Source organism: Hyaena hyaena, unplaced genomic scaffold, assembly GCF_003009895.1.
Source record: "Hyaena hyaena isolate Hyena2069 unplaced genomic scaffold, ASM300989v1 scaffold_1096, whole genome shotgun sequence".
NCBI classification, from domain to species: domain Eukaryota; kingdom Metazoa; phylum Chordata; class Mammalia; order Carnivora; family Hyaenidae; genus Hyaena; species Hyaena hyaena.
In genome coordinates, this window is record NW_024081724.1 from 493,579 (window position 1) to 513,568 (window position 19,990).

A 19,990-nucleotide genomic window follows, 5' to 3' on the forward strand; every position below is an offset into this window, starting at 1 on the left:
CCGGGATGCTTTAGCCATAGACTCATGACTCCACAGTTAATTCTATGTAAGGATACATCACCATGTTATTCCCTTTTGCTTAGTAACTTAATGTGTTAGAGATGTTCAAATTCACAGAAAAATTTCTATAGACATTTTGATTCTGTTTTAACTTGGTAAACATGTGAATATGTTACCTTAATGGAGTAAAAAAGAAGAATCAAAAGATAATGGTAAAGGTCTGTGTTAAATTGGCTCCCTAACATACCAATGAGGAGGGATACAAAAATTAACTGGAGTACTGCTCAAAATTAAAGTTTGTTTGTCTGTTTTTGAAGAGTATAGAATCCTACTGATAACTTGTACACATAGTAACCTCAGCATCAGGAGAAATGATACAATGATCCAATCCAGACACAGCAAAACTGGTTTCTGGGTAAAATGGCAGGAGGTCAATGATGGAAACGAGTTCAAACATGAGTGGCTAAAATGAAGTGCAACCAGAGAAACAGAGTGGACAATAGAGAGGAAAAGCTCACTAATAGCTTCTAGGATTTTCTCTGATTATAATAGACCTGGGATTATAAAAACTTCTAATAATGCTTTATTTGGCTAATTTTTTCAATTGGCTACCTCCCCCAAGAGCTCTTTCCGTGGGCTCAGAAATTTCAATATTTATATATAGTATAAAGGGATGAAGATTGACAGTGTTTCCACAGCAGCCCTGTGGCTAAGGAAGCAACTGGTAGTCTGGGCATGTTCCCAGTGTTTATTCACATCCTCCTTAAACTGGCCACTAGATAGAAACAATAAGAATAAAGGATTATAGAGCTGATAGTAATTTAGACACTTCAATCAATGACACTCTAACTTTATCTCAGCAGGTTACGCCTCAGACTCTTGATTTCAGCTCATGTCATGATGTCATGGTTTGCAAGATAGAGTCCCATATCGGGCTCTGTACTGACAGCATGGAGCCTGCTTGGGATTCTCTCTCTCATTTTCTCCCTGTCCCCTCTCTCCTCCCACTGCTCATGCCTTCTCTTTCTCAAAATAAATAAATAAACTTTAAAAAGAGAAAGAGAGAGAAAGAAGAAAAAAACAAAAACAAAAACCTTGTAATCTCCTGAGTAAATTAGACCTTGAATTTCATATCTTTAAGATATAGTTTCTCAAATAATCAGGAAAAACACTAGGCATTTTTGCTAAAGACATTTTTAAGTGTATTGATAACCATATGACTTTTAAGACAATAATTTTTTTCTTCACACATAAGTAAAACTCAACAGTGAGTGAATTTAATCCAGCTGTACTTTAAAGCAATGCTTCAATCCAACATTAAAAGGATGGATATTAATGACTAAACACACAATCCTCAGGCATTGCTATTATAAATAATAGCCCCCAGCTTGTCAAGAGGAAATATATAAGTAGCACATGTATTTTAAAAGTCATTTTCTTTTTTTATTATATTTTTTAACATTTTATTTATTTTTTAGAGAGAGAGAGAGATTGAGAGACAGACAGAGTGCAAGCGGGGAGGGGGCAGAGAGAAGGAGACACAGAATCTGAAGCAGGCTCCAGGCTCTCAGCTGCCAGCACAGAGCCCGAGGCAAGGCTCAAACTTAGGAACCATGCGATTATGACCTGAACTGAAGTCAGATGCTTAATTGACTGAGACACCTAGGTGCCCATTTTCTTTTCTTTTCTCTTCTTTTTTTTTTTTTTTTGATATTTTATCCATAGGTTAAACTTTTTATTTTCTCTAAGTAGTTTATTATAATGTATATATGGCAAAAATTAAGAACCAAATTCTTTTAAATAAAAATAAATAATTTAAAAGTGGATTTTTGCTCCTAGTTCTTCATTAAAGGCTTTAGGATGGAAACAATAGAATGAGGTGAATTACGTGTGTGTTTGTTTTTCAGGTAAAGTCTTTATCCTGAATTTCTTTGGATCCTAATCCTTAAAATTGATTGCCTGAGTGGCAGAACTCCAGCAGCTCACTTAAAATCAAAACATGTTTGTTTCTTTTTTTTCTGTTAATTATGCTTTCTTATCCTTTATTGCCTCAAAATATATTCAAAATCAGAGGGGGAAATATTGAGGTGTTAAAAATAAATATTACCTTATCTTTTTTCCTCACTAAAAAATCATAAACTTACGAATGAAAATAAGTCATGATTTATACTAAAATCTAATGATTATTTAAAAAGGTAACTAATTACCGATATACAGGGCACAGTGAAATATCTTCACACTCTCGCTCTTCAAATAAGGTATCTGGGCATTCTTGGCCTCCGTTGGCTGCTTCCTGGATGATAATCCTGTATCGAGACTGTTTTACTGTGGCATTTCCTAAAGTAAAGGAAAAATAAAATTATAGTGCCCTTTTATGTGGATGTAAGGGAAAACTCAGGGTTAATAGCAGGCAGACAGAGAGGCAGGCAAGCAGGCAGGAAAGGAGAGGAGAGGAGAGGAGAGGAGAGGAGAGAGAGGAGAGGAGAGGAGAGGAGAGGAGAGGAGAGGAGAGGAGAGGAGAGGAGAGGAGAGGAAAAAGGATTAAAGAAACAAAGAAAGAAGGAGGTGAAGTAAGAACATGTGGTAAGACTACTTGGGGAATGAGAATAACAAGGAAAGACCAGGGATTAATACTTAATATTATACCAATTCTAACTCCCAGGGGATAGGCAGTTAATACTCAATAATCGTGATTTCAAATCTATGTGTTCTAATATGCAAAGGGTGTTTCCCAACTGTCTTAATATATTTTAAATTAATCAGAATTTATATTACCTATGGCATAAGAATTACATGACATAATCGGAGAAACCCCAGAAAACATCTTTGATCTCAAAACAATAGCTCAAGGGGCCTACAGTTTTACTATGAGCAAATCATTTTCTCTAGAAAGGCATTTCCCTCTGTAGGCGACTTTTTACAATGCAAATACTCATTAAAATTAATACATTAGTAATTTATTTAATTATGGGTATTAGTTTCTTATACTATCTCTCATTCATCATAACCTGAGACAATATGGATATAATTGGAATTTAGGGAAAAGGCACTAAAATTGTGACAGAAAAAAATATTGTCTACTTCCTGGTTTGGCTGAAAAGCAGAGGTATTAATAGGCATCTCAATAAAGACAGCCACTGTTCACTTTAATGTGCTGGGGCACTCATCTCATAATCTTTAGATGCCTTTGGATCAATGACAGCAACAAAAATCAATTACAGTTACAATGGTTAGCAACCATTTCAATTACTAGGGGCAAAATATGCACTGGATATAAAGATTCAGATTCTTGAACTTACACAGAAAGACAAGGGAGCAGTTAGAAATACAAGTTTAAGACATCAGTAGAGTGAGAAGTGTCAACAGTGTACAGTGCAGGAGAGTATGAAGAAAGAATAATCATTTTTGTCTCTAGAAAGCAGACAGCTCCTGGAGGAGGCAATTTTATTCTGCGACTTAAAATCTCAATAGAAAAACAAAATGCTGAAGTCAGTTTAAGCCAAGGAAAGCCTGAGAAAAGGCACTCCTGAGACATAAAGGGGTGCATGGAATTCATAGGGAAAGACATGTAGCAGCATTCAGATGGAAAATGTGCATTTTGGATTGTGCATGTGCACATGCTGGGGGGTTACAAAGAATGAGAGAAAGGGTGGTGTAGGAGAAAATGGAATTAACTGGTAGGTTTGGGATGGACTTAACCATGTTAAGAAGAAAATTTTTAGAAAGTCAGTAAACTAAGTAGGTGTGACAAAAGGAGGCGATGGGGGAGGAGCTTTCATTAAAACTGTATATTCACGTGGTTTTAAAAAAAAATCATTAGTACGAAGACTTACAGTGAGAAACAACTGACCACAACCAATTCCCTGTCCTCCTTCCAGAAGACTTGGAACTCTCTTTATTTAGTTCATCTGTGGCTACTTCCAAATCTATAAATAATAAGCTTATGCCATTGCTTCTTCATTCATTAATTTTAGTCATCACTTACTGACTTTCTGCTATAATTGATGGGAGTTTACTTTGTACCACCTTTCAATTTTTTATAATTGTATCACTATTTTTATGTCTCTAATGCTTATTTAAGGCCTTTAAAAAAACATTTTTTTTTTCCAGTCCCACTTCTCACTTCTTCTATCCTCTATGAGACCAGCCACCATGGTTCTAAAGGGTCTTCGTGGGTAAACAATCTTCCTCTTTTCTTGCCACCCACATTCCTGCTAAGTTATGACATGGCTTCCTGTGCTGCATCATCAATTTCTCTGATCTTTAGTCTTTGTCTATTAGATTTTTCATAAATGCATTTAGATCTCTCATCCACTGATGGTCTTCTCCCTTATTATGTTTTTAAACAAGGGATTAAGGATTTTACAATTCATTTCTGTTATTTTAATGAGATTTTTGAAAGAAGAGAAACCAATATACTTGTACATTTCATTATCATGAAATATAAGTTAAGCAGATGTATAGGATCTTTTCAATCTACTTACAGATCTATCCCCCTGCTTTATATGCCATCTACTCAGGAAACTGATCATGGAAGGACTGTATCAGTGCCTCCCTTGTCCATTGGTTTCTGGTTGGGTTTGGCCAACAGATGGATGGGACACACAATGTAAGAAAAAAGATGATAAGAGGAGAGAAAGATTAGGGAAATTATTCCACCAGATTTTAGCTTCTGGATCACCTCAACTGGTTCTCTACACCAAACAAAAGGCATGGTTTCTGTGGAGTGGCCCTCTCATAAAGCTTTAGTCCTACTAACTGTTCCTACTTCTATCAAATTTCAAACTTCTAAACATCATTACTCCCTGTACTGAACAATCCCATGTCAGCTTAAGTAATCCTTTCCAGTCTTTTGTAAATACGCCCTTCATTAATTTTCCCCAGTTGCCCCATTTGAATGGGTCACCTGTTTCCTACCAGGACATGCCAATAATGTCAAAACAGACACATTACTGTATAACAGGGAAGAATATTATAATTGGCCCATTCCTAAAAGTACTTAAGGTAGTGTGAGGAATATAAAATAGGAGGTTAAAAAGGAAAAAAAAAATAAGTATAATTAAAATAGTTCTGGTGAAAAGCTGACAGATTTTCCTTTAAGATCAGGCAAAAGACAAAAATGCTCAAGGTCGCCACTTTAATTCAACATAGTATTGGAAGTCATAGTCACCGAAATTAGGCAAGATAAATAAATAAAAGGCATTCAAATTGGAAAGGAAGAAGTAAAATTGTCACTATTTGTAGATGACATGATACCATAGATAGGAGAATCTAAAGACTCCACCAAAAAACTACTGGAACTAATAAATGTATTCAGTAAAGTTGCAGGATACCAAATTAACATACAGAATTTGGTTGTGTTTCTATATACTGAAAATCAGCTATCAGAAAGAAAGAAAAATAATAAGAAAAAGATCTTATTTACAACTGCATCAAAATAATAAAATGTCTAAGAATAAATTTAACCAGGGAGACGGAAGACCTGTACTCTCAAAACTTTAAGACACTTATGAAAGAAAGTGAAGAAGATGAAAATAAATAGAAAGATATACCATGTTCATGGATTGAAAGGATTAATATTGTTAAAATGTCCATGCTACCCAAAGCAATCGACAAATTCAATGCAACCATCAAAATACCAATGGTATTTTTCACAGAACTAGAATAAGAAATCCTAAAGTTTGTAAAGAATCTCAAAAGATTCACAATAGCCAAAGCAATATTGGGCGGGGGGGGGAAGCAAAAACAAAGTGGAGGTATCAATCATATTCTCTGGTTTCAAACTACACTATAAAGCTACGGCAATCAAAACATCATGGTACAGGCATTAAAAACAGACATGTAGTTCAGAAATAAATCCCTGCATATATGGTCAATTAATCTGTGGTAAAACAGTCAAAAACAAGCAATGAGGAAAAGATAGTTTCTTCAATAAATTATGTCAGGAAAACTGGACAGTTACACAAAAAACAATGAACCTAGACCACTATCTTAAACCATATACAAAACTGTATTAAAATGGATTAACATCTTTGTATATGACATCTGAAATCATAAAATCCCAAGAAAAAGGAAAGGCAGTAAGATCTTTGTCACTGGTCTTAGCAATACTTTGTGGATCAGTTTCTTAGGCAAGAATAACAACAGTTAAAACAACAAATGGGAATATATCAAATTAAAAATATTTTGCACAGAAAAGAAAACCATCAACAAAATGGAATGACAACAGAGAAGATATTTGCAAATTACATATATGATAAGGGGTTAATATCCAAAATAAGCAATGAACTTATGCAACTTCATAAAGAAAAAAAAAAAAACAATTAAAACATGAGAAGTGGACTTAAATAGAAATTTTTCCAAAGAAGACATACAGATGGCTAACAGACACATGAAATGATGTTTAACATCACTAATGATCAGGGAAGTGCAAATCAAAACCACAGTGAGGTATTACCTCACACCTGTCTAACTGGCTATTATGAAAAACAAACAAAAAAAAAACACAAGACAAAAAAACTAAAACTAATGTTGATAAGGATATGGAGAAAAGGGAATGAAAACAGTATGAAGGCTTCTTTAAAAATTCAATATAGAACTACCATAAAATCCAGGAATTCTACTTCAGGGTACTACCACCCCCCCAAAAAAATGAAAATGTCAATTCAAAGAGATACATTCATCCCTATGTTCACTGAAGCACTATTTACAATAGCCAAAATACAGAAGCAGTTTAAGTGCCCATCAATAGGGGTGCCTGGGTGGCTCAGTCAGTTGAGCATCTGACTTTGGCTCAGGTCATGATCTCATGGTTCGTGGGTTCAAGCCCCGTGTCGGGATCTTTGCTGACGGCCAGCTCAGAGCCTGGAGGCTGTTTTGGATTCTGTGTCTCCCTCTCTCTCTGACCCTCTCCTGCTCACGCTGTCTCTCTCTCTCAGAAATAAATAAAATATTTAAAAAAAATAAGTGCCCATCAATAGATGAATGGATAAAGAAGTTGTGGTATATATAGAATAGTATTCAGCCATAAAATGAATAAGATCTTGACTTTTGCAAAAACATGAAAGGAACTGAATGGCATTATGCTAAAGTTATACAGAGAATAAATGTGGAATCTAAAAAGCAAGGCATCAAACAAACAAAGCAGAAACAGACTTGTAGATACAAAAAACAAACTATTGGCTACCAAAGGGGCCAGAGGTTGGGGGGATGAAATAGGGGAAGTGGATTTATAACTTCCAGTTATAAAATAAATAAGTCATGTGATTGTACCATCCAGCATCAGGAATAGAGTCAATAATACAGTAATAACTATATGGTGACAGATTGTAATTAGACATCATGGGGATCATTTCATGATGCATAAAAATATTGAATCACTATGATGCACACCTGAAACTAATAGGATACAATATGTCAATTATACTTCAATCAAATGAAAGAGTTCTGCATAATAAGATAAAGCTATCTTCACTTGAGTGGGGACAGCTTTGCAAATAATTATGCCTTTAGGAATAAGTCTCCTGTTCTCAGTTAATTCCAGTTACACTGTACTTGCTCTGAAAATTACTGTTTACCCTTAGGATTTGTATAAGTGTGGGTTTATATGTGTGTGTGTGTTGTCTAAGTGTTACCTCAGAAGATCAGAAATAAAAATTGAAGAGGATAGGAAAAATGAAATAGACACCTTTATTGAGAGACAACATAGATCAATGCCTCTCTGTTCACATTGTATGTGTACGTGCACACATGTGCACACACACACACACACATACACAAAATGAACACTCACACATAGGTTTTCTTCTTTATGGTGTAATTTCAGGTCAAGTCATTCAAAGTTTAGGGAACACAGCTGCATTAATTATCATCCCCTACAGATGTTCAGGTGAGGGTTGAGAAAGAAGGATTTGATGGACAAAACAAAGCTTAGAATAGAGATTAAATTTTTCCAAAAAGAAAACTCATTGACACTGTACAGAAATGAAGAAAAATGTATATGTTTTAAAAGAGAGAAAGAGATAAGGGACAATCTTGACACAGGGAATCAACACCAAGATCTGTGAGATAGCTGCTAAAAATTCTTTTTTCTGTGTCATATGTTTCTTTGTTCTTAAACTTTGGAATGGTAATATTTAGCATTCACTTTTAAAGGATTTTTCTACTCTTTGTAATGTAAGTGCTTCAGCTTATAACCAGTCCTACAGTAGAGTCAGTTATGCACAAGAGACATGAATTAGCTGGTGTCATGGGAACACAAGGGCAGGCAACCTCCACACTTGGGATAGAGCAGTCTTCTCACTTTACCTATAGTTTGAAGCCAGCCTGAAGGCAGCACTTATGTACCAAGGAAGGACAATAATTTCAGAAATCCAAGAGGTAATTAGCAACAGAAGAAGTAGATGCCTCTGGCAGCACCCAACATCAGGATCTGAAGTCAGACAAGAGAGGATGAGCAAAAGGCCAAATGGAAGTTCTCAGGAATCGAATCAAACAGAACCCTGCTTTCTGTTGAATACACAAGAAATGATTTAAGGGAAGTAGACAGAGAATGGAAGATATTGGCTTTGGAGGTGGCAAACATTTGGATTTCAAATGTATGTAAAATGCATTATAAGTTTCCAGGAATGATCTCCTTAGTCTATATCAGATCTGCTTCTGGACATTTTGTGTATGCTGTTTCATTTTATTATTATAACACTTTACAAGGCTGGTGGCACTACTACCATTTTCTCTTATTTGAAAATTATAATTATTGCTCCACTTTCCAAATAAGAAAATGGAGGGTGGAAGGGTTAAATTATTTGCCCAAAGTCATCTTGCTATTTGTTAAGCCATTAAAACTATGCCATTAAAACTGGCTAAACAGACATCCAAGCCCATAATCTTTCCATAAGAGACTTTATGGTAAAACAGAGAGAGAGGGGGCATTCCAGGGAGGAGTTCACATCATTATTCGTCTGTTATTCCTGTGGGACATCTCTTCCTTTTTAATCAATTCTTCAATAGTCCCCTGTTGGCAGACGGCTTTAAGTGCCAACAAACACAGTGCTTGTGAGGTTTGGTAAGTGATGGTTCCAACCTCACTAGGCCTATGAAAAATAACAATAAACTAAAATTCCTGTTTGCAAACATAAGTATTTGTTGAAGCATTATTATGGCTAATAAACTAGTCTAAATTCAATTTTGATTTATGCATATTTTATCATCACTTAGTCATCAGGCATAATTACACTTAAGTTATTAATTATAGTCAAAAGAAGTAACATTTATGAAGATGGCAGCTTAAACATCAAGAGACATATTTAATATCAGAAATATATGAGTGAGTTATTTATAGATATATAATAATAAGAGATAATTTTAGATTCTCTAAGAAGGTCTATACCAATCTTTCCCAGAAAGATGATAGCAAGAGTGGAAGAAATCAGTTTGTAAAGAGTAGCTGTGGGTGATTCACAGCCAGGCAAGCTGGGGAATGTCATACTGAACTGAAGAGTCCTGAATGTTGATTCTTCGTTTCAAAGTTACTCAGTCAAAGACCTGAGGTAATGAGGGGCGCCTGGGTGGGTCAGTTGGTTAAGTGTCTGACTCTTGGTTTCAGCTCAGGTCATGATCTCACAACTTTGTGGGTTCAAGCCCTATACTGGGCTCTGCACTGGCAGTGGGAAACCTACTTAGGATTCTCTCTCTCTCCCTCTCCACCCCTCCCCAACTTTTGCTGTCTCTGTCTCTTTCAAAATAAATAAACTTAAGAAAAAAAAAAAAAAGAAAAGCGTTAAAAAAAAAGAGACCTGGGGGCGCCCGGGTGGCTTAGTCAGTTAAGCGTCCGACTTTCGCTCAGGTCATGATCTCGCGGTTCGTGGGTTCGAGCCCCGCGTCGGGCTCTGTGCTGACTGCCAGCTCAGAGCCTGGAGCCTGTTTCAGAGTCTGTGACTCCCTCTCNCTCTCTCTCTCCTAGAAATAAATAAAACATTAAAAAAAAAAAAAAAAAAAAAGAGAGACCTGGGGTAATGAATTGACTCCTCCTAAGTCTCCAATCAATTTAAAGTCTGAGAGTAAGGAAAACATAAAAGGAACATGGTAGATCACAGTGACTATAAGCACTGGCTGACAGGAAGGGCGGGGCTGGAGATGAACACAGGAGGGAAAGCTTTCTAAAGGCAAGTGGGTGTGCAAAGTAGATGTGGATGATTGTGTACCAGCAATGTGTATTAACACATATTGAATACCAGTAGATATTCTGACACAAATCTGCAGAAATATGAAGGTAGATTAGAAAAAAAAAAAATCACTGTTCTGGCTTTCCCTTTTTTTCTCAATTATCTCCATTACTAATAGGTCTAATCCATCTTGGTGACTCATTCTGGTTCATGGCACCAATATTCTTCCAGGCTGATTGCCTTCAAACTCTTGGTTCTTACCTGGTGCTCTTTGTGTCTCTTCCTATTCACATATCCAGCTTACCATTAAACAAACTAAACCAAAAATCTCGGGATTCCTCTGTAACTGATCTGGAAGCAACAGAATGGCACTAATGATATTTTAAGATTTATATCATATTAATAATTACACATAAATACTTCTTAGCTTTACAACTCTAATGCCTGCTAGATTTCAGGCAATTCCTTATATCTTGCTAAACCTCTGCTTACTTGGCTGTAAAACAGACCAAAAAGAAGTTTCTATTTTATATGATTGCCAGGCAGATTAAATGAGATACTGTATGTAAAGCACGAACATATTGTCTGATACAGGAAGTCTTGTCTAACATGAATTCAGGAAAGAAGGTGAAAAGAAAGATTAAAAAAAAAAAAAACATAGAAGGGGCACCTGGGTGTCTCACTCAGTTGAGCATCTGACTCTTGGTTCCGTCTCAGGTCATGATCCCAAGGTCATGGGATCAACCCCTGTGACAGGCAGTGTGCTGATCATGGAGCCTGCTTAAGATTCTCTCTCTCTCTCTCTCTCTCTCTCTCTCTCTCCCCCCCCTTTCCCCCCACTTATTCTTGCTCTGTGTCTAAAATAAATAAAATGAAACAGGGGGCCTAGGCGGCTCAGTTGGTTAAGTGCTGGATTCTTGATTTTGGCCCATGTCATGATTTCATGGTTTGGTGAGATCAAGCCCCACATCCAGCTTCACGTGCTCACAGCAAGGAACCCACTTGGAATTCTCTCTCTCTCCTTTCTCTGCCCCTCCCCCACTCATGCTGCTTTCTCCATCTCTCAGAATAAACAAATAAACATATAGATAAATAAGTAAATAAAATATAACAAAACAAAACCACAGAAAAAATGCTTCAATAATTGAGGCCTCTTTACATTAAAAGAAAAAATATGACAAACTGGCCTTCTATTTAGTGCTATGTCTTGGCCATGTTCTGAGCATCTAGGAGTAGACCATGAGTGGCTGAAAATTATCCCACACTCCTGGTAAATTAAATTACAATTACAAAGCAATTTGTATCAACCACCTTCTCTTATCATTGAAGAGGAACAGATAAGCTGATCAAATACCTATTTGTTCAAGAAAGTGCTAGTTAATGCCTGTTATCTTGGCTTAAATATGAATAGCTCATCCACTCACGTTCGGAAGTACCTCCATTTGTATGAAAATTATATGATTACTCTGAAAAAAGACTATCACTCTATGCAAATGTAAGTAACAAGCACATTTTGTCTCTCACTGCAGTGTAGGGTTGCATTTCAAACGTATGGAAAAGATAGACTGCACTGCTCTTCTTAAAATTATCTATTCTATCTGGTCACTGGACCTTTTTATTTCTTGCCACAGAATTCTGCTTCAGATAGCAGTTCACGCATCCGAGGAAGATGGTCTTGTACCCCAAGCACACTTGCTCATGAATCATTAAATTAAAAATGAAAAAGAAAGGAGAGTATAGGGCTTACCTGAAGATAATTGACTGGATCTATGTGATATGTGTTGTTATGATAGAAACATCACAAATAAAAGCTATATAACTAAAGAGAAGTGGCGTTTAATCAAAGTGGGGCATGAAAATGAAGAGAAAACAACTTGCGCTTGTCAAAAATTCCAAATGGTCATTAAGAAGTTGGTTTCAAAGTCAGTTTTATAAGACAAAGATCACAGTATGAATTTATACAGCCCAAGTTTCTTCAACAGTAAATCCTCTAAAAACAAAAAACAAAAAAGGAAAGTATTCTGTCTCCTGAATAATTATACACAAGAGAATGGCTCTCATTAGTCTACTCTCAACCATTGCTGAGATTTTTTTTTTCTTCTTTTAGGAAAGGTACAAACCAGGATTCACCACCAGCCCAACTATCTCCTACTTAAATCTGGAAAAACAGTGACTCTGAGTTCTCAGAGGGAAGCACGTACCACATACAGGGTTGTCATTGTTGATAAATATTTATCAGCTTCCCTCTATATGTGGGAGATGAACCTAGGTGCTGTGCATTATACTGGAATATACATACATGCATTATTAAATCTCCCCAGTGAAGCTGAAGTGAAACTTGATGGATAGATAATAACGTAGAAGTTGTGCACAGTTTTATAAGTATTCAGAAATGATAATATAAACTTTGTATTTACTATCCAAAGCCCATCAAGCCAGTATCTCTCTCTTTGTTCAAGGAAAAATGGAGCGCTTAAACAGTGAACATTGTAATGCACTAGAACTATGAGTAGAGAGTTTTCATACACTTCTTTCCTATTCATCTTGGTGTTCCATATAGAGAGCAGATACGTCAAGAGTCGTTCCCACCCCCCAAAATTCCTTCCCAGCCTAGACCTCCAAGTACTTCAAAATGAACACTCTGTCTATCTATATATACTGGTGAAATTCAACAAAATTGCAAAGCTTTTCTGCTAAACTTTCCAGGACTGTTGAAAATAAGCTCCAGGATATCCATATACATCTTTCATTTTAAAATGTTGCTTGGTAAAAATGTACTCTATATTCTTAAATGTTCATAATCATCATTCACTCTGCAACAGAGGCCACATTCTATGGCTCTGGCAACAGACAGGACCCCCAGGGCTCTGATTTCTAATCCAGCTCATTACCGAATTGCTATGTGACCTTGGGCAACACACTTAACCTTACAGAGCTTCAATTTTCTTGCTTCTCCTATGTGGGTAATACTGTTGAGCCAACTCACAGGATAGCTGTGAGGAATGTCTAATTAAATTGGATTTAAAGCATTTTTGCAAATGTAATATGTGTGTATATATGTGTATCCATTTAAAATTCCTTATATGCAAGTGCTTAGTTTCAGATGAAGCAACTTGTGTTTATATCTCTACAAACTATCTAGGATGACAGTCGAGGCAAAGAAACATGTCTTCTCTATAGTAGTTACCATACACTCTCTGAAACCTATGCAATAGTTCTAATTTCTAGACACTATCTCCAATTTCCTCTACTTGCTATCCTCAACAACTGCTGCTCTTAAAATATCTGCAATTTGTAAAGCTAACTTTATCAGAGTGACCACCTTTGGGTCTGGCCCTTTCTTTCTCTAAATATGATAAATGAAGGTACCCAGAGCTGATCTTGCTTTCTGCTCAACCCACGTTGTCCTTAACCCTGGCTACATACTAGATTCTCAAGGGACACTTTTATAGGCTCCTAAGGATTCTCTCAACCCAAACCACTTAAATCAGCATTTCTAGTGGATACTGCCCAAACATTGGTATGTTTAAAAAATCTCCAGGACAAAGAACCACTGATTTAGCACATTTAAAGCTAGCATCTCTTTTTCATCCAATATGTAAAACAGGGAAAAGCCATTGCAGCATGCTTAACCAAGCAATAGAAAACAAATGAGCACTAGCTAAATCATTAATGCTCTCAACACATTTAAAAAAATGCAACCTGCCCTCTAGCTAAGTACATCATAATGGGTATAATTGGAAATGTGTACTATAAATGAGGAGGGTTAACAACACTATTTATAATGACAATTTGCACTTGTCTTTTCTTCTTGCCAACCCGAGCTGAAATGACAGGGATTTATTTTCCCTCCATTCAGACCCCTTTCCATTTTAGCAGATGAAATGTCTAGTGGCTGCTTGCTACAGGGCTCCCTAACGCATTGCACTCCATCAGCCTTAAGAGTGAAATTCTCTGCAACACCACACAGCACTGTATGCAGACAGGTTTGGGGGACACTGATGTCATCTATGATATAAACTCAAGACACAGTCATTATTAGGCATGAATACCAAACCATATATTCAAAACAACTGTTTTCAAAAAGTCCATATTACTCTAAATTTATTAATGCTTTATGCCCTCCTGGGCATAAAAGGATTCTATTCATGTCCAATATTGTTGACACCTAGGGGACAGAAGAACTTCCAGGTCAAATTTATGTGTCACAGCACAGTGAGGTCACAACTCAGGGATGCACAGCTAGCAACTTCACACCCTTAGATCCTCTGTTCTTATAGGAGATTCTATTCATGTCCAATATTGTTGACACCTAGGGGACAGAAGAACTTCCAGGTCAAATTTATGTGTCACAGCATAGTGAGGTCACAACTCAGGGATGCACAGCTAGCAACTTCACACCCTTAGATCCTCTGTTCTTATAGGAAAATGAAGTGCATTACTCGGCCAGCTGCCTGCCATACTCAAAATCCACCACCATTCACTATGGCTCAACCACATGAATCCCTGTTTCTGCAACTTTCTGCAAGGCCCCAGGATGTGTCTCCATGTAAAACATGGTTTACATGAATGTATGGTATGAGGGATCATTTAGACATTAATATCGGTTTTGATATTAAAGTTTTTGTTTTGGAGGAAGTAGTAAGACAAGGTAAAAAAAAAATAGCTCTGTAAAGATAACCCAATTAAAATAAAGTTTTTCAGTTTTAACTATGAATTTTAGCACACTATAGACAAAGACTCCTAATTATCCCTTTTATACATGAGGTGTGTGTTATTTCCTGTCTTCTTGTCTTCATTAATTTGTAGCATAATAAAGCTTCTGGCTTTTGAAATTCCTTTTTTGGCTTGGTGTTGATGTAGTAACACGACTTTTTAGAATTGGTGAGTCTGGAATGTCAGGTCTGTGAACTTTGTAAAATACTTATTTTCTGGTGCCTCAAAGGGAAATAATTAGAATAACTTATTTAGGGCTTTGAAGAATAATCAGGTAATGGAACGTAATATCAAATGAACCCAAGATGAAATGAACGTAATATCAAATGAATCCATCAGCTTGAACAATCATATGGCCATGCATTTTAAAATCTATACCCCTACCCATTCATCACACCTGAATTATTCCTAAGAATATTCAGGAATCATACAATGACATCTGTAAATATTTCAGAATAGATTTATAAAAGATAAGGGGTCTTTTAAAACATGACCATAGTAACACTACCATACATAGAAATAACAATGTTAATTCTCCTAAAATACTAATAAATACCCAACTGTCATTGGGTTATAATTCGGTTCTCAACTGTCAACTGAATTATAATTGGTTGGCATGGCCTATAGGTTCCTCCCCCTTTTCTTCTTGTTTTCTTTGGAATTCCCTTTGAAACACTTTCAAAAATAAATTATAAATGCAGGTCTAAAAAGACAGGCAAGTAAAAGAAAGTTTGGAGCACTGGTCCTTGATGAAATTTCTCCATTGTCAGCAGTGAGAACATGGCTTTTAATAGGTACAGTAAATCAAGAAAGAAGAGACAAAGACTGTGTGGCCAGAGCACAGAGTGATGGTTGGTCAGAGACTATCCCACCTATATACACATAAAGCTAGATTTCCCTTCGTGTGTGGATAGCGAAAAAACCTACTCTGACAGACAGGAATAGTGGGGTTACTTTCTTGTCTTGACCTTAAATCTAGAAAGAATAGGAAAAAAAAGAAAGAAGTCACCCAGAGTTTTCTTCACCAGATGCCTCTTTATGAATAAATGTGTATCTAATCTATCTGCATAAGAAAATCTAAGATAATAAATGTTCATCATGTCCTCTGGATTGTTCTAGAAAAAGAATATTGAACTTCTTTAAGGAGGAAATACCATTCTTGAAATTGAAAATAAAAACAAAACAAAAGAAAGAAATATTATCCCTACCTCTTGGACCTTACATTTTAGTGGAGGCAGAAGGACAATTGAAAAAAATAAGTCAATATTTACTGTTTCATAAGGCAGTTAAATGCCCTGCAACACACACTCACTCACACACATACACACACAAACATAGTGCAAAGTGCTAAGGAACATGTGGTGTGTATGTGTGTGTGTGTGTGTGTGTGTGTGTGTGTGTGTGTATAAAGGGAAAGTTTTAATTAACTTCAAAGTCTCAATGAGAAAGAGATATTTGAGCAAGAACATGAAAGACCTTGATGGTCACCTATATATATATATATATATATATAGAGAGAGAGAGAGAGAGAGAGAGAGAGAGAAGAGAAATTTAGGCAAAGTGAATGCTATTGTACAAAGACACAGCAGAGTCAAATTCCAGAGAGAGCAAGGGGGTCCAGACTGGCTTTCTTCATTGGGTACATTGGAGTGGGAAAGGAGGGAGGTCAGTGTCTCCAAAAATAAAAAGAATTCCTACCTATTATTATACATGAAAATGAATTATTTAAGGCTTACATATAAAATTTCCAGAGAAACACACAGACATCTTTATGGTTTTGGGTTAGGAAAAAATCTTAGGGGCGCCTGGGTGGCTCAGTCGGTTAAGTGTCTGACTTCGGCTCAGGTCATGATCTCATGGTTTGTGGGTTCGAGCCCCGCATCGGGCTCTGTGCTGACGGCTAGCTCAGATACTGGAGCCTGTCTTCAGATTCTGTGTCTCCCTCTCTCTCTGACCCTCCCATGCTCACGCTGTCTGTCTCTCTGTCTCTCTCTCTCTCAAAAATAAATAAAACATTAAAAAATGTTTTGAAAAAATCTTAAAACACAAAAAATGAAAATCATACAATGATTGATAAATTCAATCATGTTAATATTAAGCATTTCTGTTCATTGAATGACAAACCTCACTCTGCATGGTGAGATCTGCATTATGTGGAACCATGCAAGTTTATTATCCAGAATATAATCTTCAAAACAATAAGGAAAACAACCCAAGCACTTGTCATGCTTCATTCAGTTGCCAAGTATTCTACATAAATCAACTCAATCCTCATGACAATCCTAAAACACAGTTACTCTTGTTATTTCCACTTTGGAGGTCAGAGAATGGAAGAACAGAGAGGTTTTGTATCTCATCCAAGATGCCAGTAGGTAATAAACAGGACTTAAATCCCAAGAAATCTGCATCCAACGTATGTGTTCTTACGGCTCTGCTTTGCTATCCTCTGCTTCCAACCCCTGAATATTCTCAGCCAAGTGCAAGAAGAATTGCAGTCCAATAAAACTGCAATCCAATAATGGCAACTGTTCCCAGGAAGAAAAGCTCTATCCAGTTAGGAGCCTGGTCCCTACAGAAAGTTGATAAGGACCAAGACCAGCCAGTTCACAGGGCCTCAGGTTCAATAGTCCTCTTAGTTTAAAGCTCTGCTACAGCTGTCTGGAAATATTTAATAATTTTTGAACAAGGCATCCCACATTTTCACATTTTACACTGGGCCTTACAAATTATGGTGCTGATCCTGATTAAAACAATGGCAATGTGGAGAATTAATGAGACCCTCTCCCCCTCTCCATCTTTGGGCTCATCTTACTCCTTGGAAGTGTATACACAGAGGTGACTAGGAATGATTTGCCCTGTCCTGGAGTTCTGACAGTTGCTTACTGTTTTTGCTTCTCTCTTAGCATTTAAATTCCTTGAGCAGGAGAGAGGGTTTGCATAATCAGCCAGTTACGTGAACTCCACAGGATGGGCAAAGAACTCAGTACACGCTGGGTCATGAAGACATGCTATTAAACAATGTTGAGTTATGGTAATTTATATACTTACCTACAATTCACACTTTTTATTCAAGAAAACAGAGCCTCTTCATTTCTTGCCCAGATAATTGAATGGCCTCGTAATTTTCTCACTGGTTTCCAATGCTGTCTAACCTCATTATTTTTTTTCTAAAACACAAATCTGATTTTATCACACCTATGCTTAAAATTTAAAGCATCTATTAGAAATCCAGATAATGTCCAAACTTCTCAGAATGGCATAAATCTTTTCATAAACTGGCTCCCGCATATATCTCTAACCCTACGTCTTATTGACCCTCCCTATGCATTATGCATTCCAAGCATCACTAGGTGCCTGTAATTCATTTCATTAAAATGTCCTCTCATGCTGCCAAGCCTCCATACATACATCATCTCCTATATTTAAGATACTTGTATTCCATATTTACGTGGAAAATCCTAATCTACCAAATCTTACATCCTCTGGCCACGTGGCTAGAGTAAGACGCCCTCCTTTCTGGCCACTTAATACTCTGTGCTCATTCTTGTTATAGGAAAAATATGTTCACATCCTCTAATTGTTACCAAAAAGCCCCTTGAATAAAGTAACCTTATCTCATTGACCTTAATGTTACTAGCAACTAGTATAAAGCTTGGTGTATAGTAAACCCTACAAGAAGTTCACTGAATTAATGATACATTCATTTGTTATCATTCATTTAATTACTATGTAGGCACTTACTCTGTGGCAGCCACTATCTAACATGTTGAAGCAGTGAACACAACATGGAGCTTACTTTCTAATTGGGAGAATGGTTAAGTGCTATGAGGAAAAATAACATGAGATAATGAGTAAGAAAAAGGGAATTTCTAATAAGGTTATCAGGGAAAGGTTCACCAATACATGACATTTGAATTGAAAACAAATGTTGAGAAAAAGGCACCCATGCCAAAGTGAGAGAAAAACATTTTAGGAAGAAGGGGCAGCAAGTGAAAGTCTGAACAAGAGACAACAAGCTTGGTCAGAAGGAAGGCCAGCATAGCTAGGAAGAAAGTAAAGAAAGCAGTGAAAGATGGAACAAGAGTTTACAAAGTAGCCTAGCACCAGTCTGTAAGGGTGGAGGCCGCCAGATGATTCTTTCCATGTGAAGGGAGATCTGCTTCTATAGTCTTTGTCTCAGGACTTTCTCCTCTTCCTCTACTGTGTCTTCTTTGGTAAGGATGGGACATATAAATCATGTTTTTTGGGAAGAAGGAAGTGGACATATGTCACTTTTCTTTCATTCTCCTTCTTGTTCTTTGGGATGTATCTGCTCATAGAATGCACCTATTCTGCTCTGTTCTGGGTCATGGTCCTTCAAATTTTTAGTTGTCCAACATGATGTGAGCAGGTGGTTAAGCCTGTCTAATTACAGGGTTGATAATCAGCTGATATTTGAATCCCCCTCTACTATGACTAATTCTCAATTGTTTCTAATTTTTGATGGGGGGAAAAGTGGGTGGGGAAAAGACAGGCTTCCTTACATTCCAAGACCATACATGAGCCTGTTGGTCATGTATAATGGTATTTTATGTTCCATGCAATGTAACAACATACATTTACTAAACTCCTATTATTTTCCTGCTAGAAGAAGGTCTCTTTCTTGATTGCTCTCATTCTCACTCCAAAAATACATTTAATATATGTATTTCTTCTGTTTGTAAAATTAATAACTTTACAGCTTGAGCCCGAGTACTCATGGATCCTGCAACTTACTCAGGTATGATGAGGTACAAACTGGAGGACAAGAAGGGAACTAACACATACGGAGCACCTACTGCCGAGCCAGCCTCTTCATGTAGGACAAGGAAACCCTAGGAAATAAATTGTCTTATAGACGCCACATGTTACATTTATGCTATAGATGAGCATACAGAGTTTAAGAAAGGTTTACTACATCTTACAGAAAATTAGCACGCAGATAAGGAGCAACACCAGGACTGTACCATACACATGTTAGATTCTTTCTACGACACATGAACAAATTAGAGATAAGCTCAAGAGAGAATATAATTAAGTGCTAACCTGAATGTAACCAAATATCAGTTCAAAAAGCATGTGGTCATCCAGCA

At 36.8% G+C, this 19,990-nt stretch overlaps 1 protein-coding gene across 1 annotated transcript in view; it reads right to left on the reverse strand.

Annotated features, from left to right (window-relative positions):
- The window catches only part of THSD7B (thrombospondin type 1 domain containing 7B), a 401,417-nt gene that overhangs the window by 357,559 nt on the left and 23,868 nt on the right, over positions 1-19,990 (reverse strand). The window contains exon 4 of the mRNA XM_039222263.1: positions 2,208-2,337. Within this exon, the coding sequence (XP_039078194.1) occupies positions 2,208-2,337 (130 nt within the window). The remainder of the gene's footprint in view (positions 1-2,207; positions 2,338-19,990) is intronic.